At 41.6% G+C, this 8,438-nt stretch overlaps 1 protein-coding gene across 1 annotated transcript; it reads right to left on the bottom strand.

Moving 5' to 3' along the window:
- Positions 1–741: 741 nt before the first annotated feature.
- Positions 742–8,404, bottom strand: cetn4 (centrin 4). Its single transcript, XM_046296598.1, has 5 exons — positions 8,269–8,404; positions 7,371–7,526; positions 7,096–7,224; positions 1,155–1,292; positions 742–1,062 (listed from the first exon to the last, which is right to left on the bottom strand). The coding sequence occupies exons 1-5, from the start codon at positions 8,269–8,271 to the stop codon at positions 973–975; spliced, it is 516 nt and encodes a 171-aa protein (XP_046152554.1). The 5' UTR covers positions 8,272–8,404; the 3' UTR covers positions 742–972.
- Between the last annotated feature and the right edge of the window lie 34 nt (positions 8,405–8,438).

The raw sequence follows: 8,438 nt of genomic DNA, 5'->3' as shown, positions 1-8,438 counted from the left end.
AGCCAGACCAAATGAGTTATGGTTACTGACTCACCCAGTGATCACTTTTACTGACAGTTACTCATCTTACATTCAACCCAGTCATTTCTTATACCATGCATGGAGTTATCCGAGAGTGACGTAGTCATAACATCCAGCCAGCCATATTTTTATATTTAACTAGGCTTAGTCAGTTAAGAACAAATTCTTATTTACAATGACGGCCTAGGAACAGTGGGTTAACTGCCTTGTTCAGTGCCAGAACGACAGATTTTTACCTTGTCAGCTCAGGGATTCAATCTAGTAAACTTTCAGTTACTGACCCAACGCTTATTTGATTTCTTTGATTCAGAGCTGTACGTTTGTCTCGATAATGTGAAGTGCATAATCAAAAGCTATATCAATAAGCAAACTGTTTCACTGAACTTGAGAAAAAGGGCTAAATCATGTCTATGTTAAGACAATTATAGCTGCACTTCATTTCACATGTCACAAGAGGGAACCAAATAGCCATAGGAGCCATACAGTAATAGGTACAATAATATAATAATAATAATAATATATGCCATTTAGCAGACGCTTTTATCCAAAGCGACTTACAGTCATGTGTGCATACATTCTACGTATGGGTGGTCCCGGGGATCGAACCCACTACCCTGGCGTTACAAGCGCCATGCTCTACCAACTGAGCTACGAATAATTGTTGACATTGTTCGAATAAACAATATCATTTCACTTCCATGGTAAAGAGGAGACCATAACTTAGACTTGAACTATGATTTAATTAAAACAGTCAACATAAGTAAAATATTAAATATAAACAAAAACATCTAAAATATTCAAAAATCTGTGTATAGATCTGTTAAATTTTACAAGCCATATATAAAAAAAGCCACTAAACGCTATTTCATAAAGTACCCTTAAAACAATCAGAAGGCATCTAAGTGAGACTGTTCCAGCAGTGGAGGATAAACCTTGGGAAACATAAGACATTCAATATAGACTTGTCTTCTTCATTATCCTTAGAAACTCCTGCTCGTTGATCTCTCCATCTCCATCTCGGTCTGCTTCGTCAATCATTTCCTTTGAAAGATGCATTGTTTTAACAGTCAGGATTTCTGCATTGAGTATGTTTAGATGTGAGCAGAACGCCAACAAGTTACATCCTAACATACCTGCAATTCCTCATCTGTCAGGTTTTCACCTAGCTCCTTGGCAACTCTCTTGAGATTTTTGAAGGAAATTTTTCCTGTGCCGTCATCATCAAATAAGCGGAAAGCCTTCAGGATTTCTTCTTTTGAGTCTTTTTCACTCTGATTAACAACAAAAAAACAATATATCAAGATTATGTAGAAAAGACAAAATTCTAACCAAAGACCTGCCAAAAGATTTAAAATAAAAAAATGATTGGTCATGTACACAGATTTGCTATTGCAGGTGCAGGGAAATGCTTGTGTTTTCTAGTGCCAACAGTAATATATATTTTGACTGGTACTAATATACACTACCGTTCAAAGGTTTCGGGTCATTTAGAAATGTCCTTGTTTTTGAAAGCAAAGCTATTTTTTTCTATTAAAATAACATCAAATTGATCAGAAATAGTTTAGACATTGTTAATGTTGTAAATGACTGTTGTAGCTGGAAACGGCTGATTTTTAATGGAATATTTACATAGGCGTACAGAGGCCCATTATCAGCAACCATCACTCTGTTCCAATGGCACTTTGTGTTAGTTAATCCAAGTTTATAATTTTATAAGGCTAATTGATCATTAGAAACCCATTTTGCAATTATGTTAGCACAGCTGAAAATTGTTGTCCTGATTAAAGAAGCAAAAAAATTGCTTTTGTTAGACTAGTTGAGTATCTGGAGCATCAGCATTTGTGGGTTTGATTGCAGGCTCAAAATGGCCAGAAACAAATACCTTTCTTCTGAAACTCGTCAGTCTATTCTTGTTCTGAGAAATGAAGGCTATTCCATGTGAGAAATTGCCAAGAAACTGAAGATCTCGTACAATGCTGTGTACTACTCCCTTCACAGAACCGCGCAAACCCTAACCACAATAGAAAGAGGAGTGGTAGGCCCCAGCACACAACTGAGCAAGAGGACAAGTACACTAGTGTCTAGTTTGAGAAACAGAAGCCTCACAAGTCCTCAACTTGCAGCTTCATTAAATAGTACCCGCAAAACACCAGTCTCAACATCAACAGTGAATATGTGACTCCGGTATGCTGGCCTTCTAGGCAGAGTTGCGAAGAAAAAGCCATCTCTCAGACTGGCCAATAAAATGAAAAGATTAAGATGGGCAAAAGAACACAGACACTGGACAGAGGAACTCAGCCTAGAAGGCCAGCATCCCGTTGTCGCCTCTTTACTGTTGACGTTGAGACTGGTGTTTTGCGGGTACTATTTAATGAAGCTGTAAGTTGAGGTCTTGCAAGGCATTGGTTTCTCAAACTAGACACTAATGTACTTGTCCTCTTGCTCAGTTGTGCACCGGGGCCTCCCACTCCCCTTTCTATTCTGGTTAGAGCCAGTTTGCGAGGTTCGATTACTCGTTGGTTATTATTGCATTATCAGAACTAGAAGCACAAGCATTTCGCTACACTCTCATTAACATCTGCTAACCATGTGTATGTGACAAATAAAATTTGATTTGATGCTCCAGATACTCAACTAGCCTAAAGAAGGCCAGTTTTATTGCTTCTTTAACCAGCGCAACAGTTTTCAGCTGTGCTAACATAACTCCCAAAGGGTTTTCTAATGAACAATTAGCCTTTTAAAATGATAACCTTGGATTAGCTAACACAACGTGCCACTGGAACACAGGATTGATGGTTGCTGATAATGGGCCTAAATATTCCATTTTAAAAAATGGGACTATTCCAGCTACAATCATTTACAACATGAACAATGTCTACACTGTATTCACTGCTCAAAAAATAAAGGGAACACTTAAACAACACAATGTAACTCCAAGTCAATCACACTTCTGTGAAATCAAACTGTCCACTTAGGAAGCAACACTGATTGACAATCAATTTCACATGCGGTTGTGCAAATGGAATAGACAACAGGTTGAAATTATAGGCAATTAGCAAGACACCCCCAATAAAGGAGTGGTTTTGCAGGTGGTGACTGCAGACCACTTCTCAGTTCCAATGATGTTTTGGTCACTTTTGAATGCTGGCGATGCGTTCACTCTAGTGGTAGCATGAGAGGGAGTCTACAACCCACACAAGTGGCTCAGGTAGTGCAGCTCATCCAGGAGCAGGACAGCTACCTCCGCCTTTGTGCAAGGAGGAGCAGGAGGAGCACTGCCAGAGCCCTGCAAAATGACCTCCAGCAGGCCACAAATGTGCATGTGTCTGCTCAAACGGTCAGAAACAGACTCCATGAGGGTGGTATGAGGGCCCGACGTCCACAGGTGGGGGTTGTGCTTACAGCCCAACACCGTGCAGGACGTTTGGCATTTTCCAGAGAACACAAAGATTGGCAAATTCGCCACTGGCGCCCTGTGCTCTTCACAGATGAAAGCATGTTCACACTGAGCACATGTGACAGTCTGGAGACGCCGTGGAGAACGTTCTGCTGCCTGCAACATCCTCCAGCATGACCGGTTTGGCAGTGGGTCAGTCATGGTGTGGCATTTCTTTGGGGGGCCGCACAGCCCTCCATGTGCTCGCCAGAGGTAGCCTGACTGTCATTAGGTACCGAGATGAGATCCTCAGAACCCTTGTGAGACCATATGCTGGTGCGGTTGGCCCTGGATTCCTCCTAATGCAAGACAATGTTACTCCTCATGTGGCTGGAGTGTGTCAGCAGTTCCTGCAAGAGGAAGACATTGATGCTATGGACTGGCCTGCCCGTTCCCCAGACCCGAATCCAATTGAGCACATCTGGGACATCATGTCTCACTTCATCCACCAACGCCACATTCACCACAGACTGTCCAGGAGTTGGCGGATGCTTTAGTCCAGGTCTGGGAGGAGATCCCTCAGACCATCCGCCACCTCATCAGGAGCATTCCCAGGCGTTGTAGGGAGGTCATACAGGCACGTGGAGGCCACACACACTACTGAGCCTCATTTGGACTTGTTTTAAGGACATTACATCAAAGTTGGATCAGCCTGTAGTGTGGTTTTCCACTTGAATTTTGAGTGTGACTCCAAATCCAGACCTCCATGGGTTGATAAATTTGATTTCCATTGATCATTTGTGTGTGATTTTGTTGTCAGCACATTCAACTATGTAAAGAAAAAAGTATTTAATAAGAATATTTCATTCATTCAGATCTAGGATGTGTTATTTTAGTGTTCCCTTTATTTTTAAGAGCAGTATATACACACACACACAACCAGTCTGAAGTTGACACACATACTCATTCTTTATTTTTTACTATTATTCTACATTGTAGAATAATAGTGAAGACATCAAAAATATGAAATAACACATATGGAATCACATAGTAAAACAAATCATTTAGATTCTTCAAAGTGGCCACCCTTTGCCTTGATGACAGCTTTGCACACTCTTGGCATTCTCTCAACCAGCTTCACCTGGAATGCTTTTCCAACAGTCTTGAAGGAGTTCCTACATATGCTGAGCACTTGTTGGCTGCTTTCACTCTGCAGTCCAACACATACCGAACCATCTCAATTTGGTTGAGGTCAGGTTATTGTGGAGGCCAGGTCATCTGATGCAGCATTCCATCACTCTCCTTCTTGGTCAAATAGCCCTTACACCGCCTGGCCAGAGCTTGAGAGGATCTGCAGCGAAGAATTGTAGAAACTCCCCAAATACAGACGTTACAAGCTTGCAGCGTCATATCCAAGAAGACTCAAGAATGTAATCTCTGCCAACGGTGCTTCAAAAAAAGTACAGAGTAAAGGGTCTGAATACTTATGTAAAATGTGATATATCCATGTTTTATTTTTAACACATTTGCAACATTTTCTAAAAACCTGTTTTTGCTTGGTCATCATTGGGGTATTGTGTGTAGCTCTGGAGCAGATTTTCATTAAGGATCTCTGTAGTTTAATCCGTTCATCTTTCCCTCGATCCTGACTATTCTACCAGTCCTTGCCACTGAAAAACATCCCCACCAACATGCTTCACCATAGGGATGGTACCAGGGTTTCTCCAGACACGATGCTTGACATTCAGGTCAAAGAATTCAATCTTGATTATACATCAGACCAGATAATCTGGTTTCTCATGGTCAGAGTCCTTTAGGTGCCTTCTGGCAAACTCCAAGCGGGTTGTCATGTGCCTTTTACTGAGGAGTGGCTTCCATCTGGCCACCCTACCAAAAAGGCCTGATTGGTTGAGTGCTGCAGAGATGTCAGAGTAACCATTGGGTTCTTGGTCACCTCCCTGACCAAGGCCTTTCTCCCCCGATTGCTCAGTTTGGCCAGGCGGCCAGCTCTAGGAAGAGCCTTGGTGGTTCCAAACATCTTCCATTTAAGAATGATGGAGGCCACTGTGTTCTTGGTGCCCTTCCCCAGATCTGTGCCTCGACACAATCCTGTTTTGGAGCACTACAGACAATTTCTTCAACTTCATGGCTTTGGTTTTACAGACAGGTGTGTGCCTTTTGAAATCTTGTCCAATCAATTGAATTTACCACAGGTGGCCTCCAAGTTGTAGAAACAACTCAAAGATGATCATTGGAAACAGGATGCACCGGAGCTCAATTTCAAGTCTCATAGCAAATGGTCTTATGTAAATATGATGTTTCTTATTTTTATAAATTTGCTAAAACTTCTAAAAACCTGTTTTCACTTTGTTATTATGGGGTATTATGTGTAAATTGATGAGAGAAAAAAATGAATACATTTTAGAATAAGGCCCTAATCTATGGATTTCACACGACTGGGAATACAGATGTGCATCTGTTGGTTACAGATACCTTTAAAAAAATGTTTTTTTTTTGCCGTGGATCAGAAAACCAGTCCGTATTGGGTGTGACCACCATTTGCATCATGCAGTTGATCAGGCTGTTTATAGTGGCCTGTGGAATGTTGTTCCACTCCTCTCCAATGGCTGTGCGAAGTTGCTGGCTATTGGCGGGAACTGTAAAATGCCATTGTACACGTACAAGCATCCCAAACATGCTCAATGGGACAGGTGGGTATGCCGGCCATGGAAGATCTGGGATATTTTCAGCTTCCAGGAATTGTGTACAGATCCTTGCGACACGGGGCCTGTGCATTATTATGCTGAGGTAATGGCGGCGGATGAATGGCATGACAGTGGGCCTCAGGATCTCATCACGGTATCTCTGGGAATTTAATTGCCATCGATAAAATACAATTGTGTTCATTTTACCATAACAGCACCATCAGGCACTCTATTCACAATGCTGACATCAGCAAACCGCTCACCCACACGACACCATACATCGCGTATGGTGTCGTCTGCCATCTGCCCAGTACAGTTGAAACCGGGATTGAAGTCAGCCCCGAAGTCAGTTACGAAGCAAAACTGCAGTCAGGTCAAGACCCTGGTGAGGATGATGAGAACAGACAGTTTGTGTTGAAATTCTTCAGTTGTACAAACACACAGTTTCATCAGCTGTCCGGGTGGCTGGTCTCATACAATCCAGCAGGTTCAACGCAGTCTGCGGTTGTGAGGCCAGTTGGACGTACTACCAAATTCTCAAAAACGACGTTGGAGGCTGCTTGAACATCAAATTCTCTGGCAACAGCTCTGGTAGACATTCCTGCAGTCAGCATGACAATTGCACACGCCCTCAAAACTTGAGAGATCTGTGGCATGGCATTGTATTGTGTGACAAAACTGCACATTTTAGAGTGGCCTTATTATTGTCCCCAGCACAAGTTGCACCTGTGTAATGATCATGCTGTTTAATCAGCTTCTTGATATGCCACACCTTGTCAGGTGGATGGATTATCTTGGCAATGTAAAAAAAATTGCTCACTAACAGGGATGTCAACATTTTTGAGAAATAAGCTTTTTATGTGTATGAAACATTTCTAGGATCTTTTTTCAGCTCATGAAACATAGGACCAACACATGTTGTGTTTATATTTTTGTTCAGTGACCAATTGTGAACCAATCCTTTAATCGCTTCTTGACTAAGAAAATACATACCATTTTCTGTGTCATCATACAGAGAAAGTCATTAAAATCAATGGTCCCAGAGCCCTCCTTGTTGATGTCTGCTATCATCTTCTTGATTTCTTCTTTCTTTGGTTCAAAGCCAAGGGCACGCATGGCAACCTGGAGCAGCAGAAATAAATGAGTTGTTTATATTCAAGAAACAAAATAAATGTGTTTTTTGGGGGGAACTAAGCATACGCTAAAGCAGTGGATGGCATTATGGTGACTAACTGAATGAACCATTTATATTCTATGGTATAACCTACCTTGAGTTCCTTCACGTCAATTGTTCCTGAGCCATCTGTATCAAACAAGTCAAAGGCCTCTCTGATCTCCTGCTTTTGTTCCTCTGTCAAGTCTGGTTTAGGACATGCCTTTTTCCTCTGGTTGGAATTGGTGTTGGGTTTTCGGTAGCCTGAAGCCTGTAACATAACAACAAACTGTCAGAGTTTACCTGAAAAGCTGATCATAAGGGAAACATTGATAGTATCACAATAAGCCTTATTGTAGATGGCTAGCTAATGTTACCCTATGTAGCTTGAGTTGATGCGGCGCAGGTCCTAAAATGTGCCTATCACCCCTACCAGCCAAATGCTGATAACAGGTCACATTTAACATGATTCAGAATAGCAGATGTTGATGCACTCTGTATACTGCTGTTCTGAAGTGCATTGATGAATTGGATATGAATTAAAAGGTATGTTGTTCCCTATTTAGCTAAACACCATGTGGCTGGTAAAGGGTCCGTTTTTGGCACTGCTGCTCAGTGAGATGGTACACATTAAAACTGAAAATATGTTCTGCATGGGGAGGAAGTCACTTGGAGAAACTATCAAGGAAATAAATGGCACTTGAGCCCCAAGTCAATGATGCTAACGCAATAAGCCAACTTAGCTATCTAACATGCAAACGTTTAGCAAACTGAAGTGCTGTAGTGGCTAAACCCTGTGAAAGTGATCTTAAAAAGTTAACGTTATTTTTGCCACCAGCTAGCTAACTTTACTAGCCACAACGTTGCAGAATTGCTGCTGCAAAGAGTTGAGTTACGTTACAGAAGCTCACTAACTTGAAACCCATCTGTATACCTAGCTCAACGGACAAATAGAAACTGCTAGCTGACTAGCTAGGGAACTATAGATAAGTAACTAAAGTAGAGCTACATACCATCTCCAAATATTAGCACTGCGACGAACAAAATAGATGTATTTGAACTCAACGAAGTGTATCAGGCGACATGTAAACAAAGCTTGCCTGAAACTACTGTGGTATGCGTTATTTTAAATGACAAGGGAACTGTCCATCAGAAAATGAGTAAACCTTCAGGAAATGACGAC

Source organism: Oncorhynchus gorbuscha, linkage group LG13 (assembly GCF_021184085.1).
Source record: "Oncorhynchus gorbuscha isolate QuinsamMale2020 ecotype Even-year linkage group LG13, OgorEven_v1.0, whole genome shotgun sequence".
Taxonomy (NCBI): domain Eukaryota; kingdom Metazoa; phylum Chordata; class Actinopteri; order Salmoniformes; family Salmonidae; genus Oncorhynchus; species Oncorhynchus gorbuscha.
This window is presented reverse-complemented; position numbering and strand designations above follow the sequence as displayed.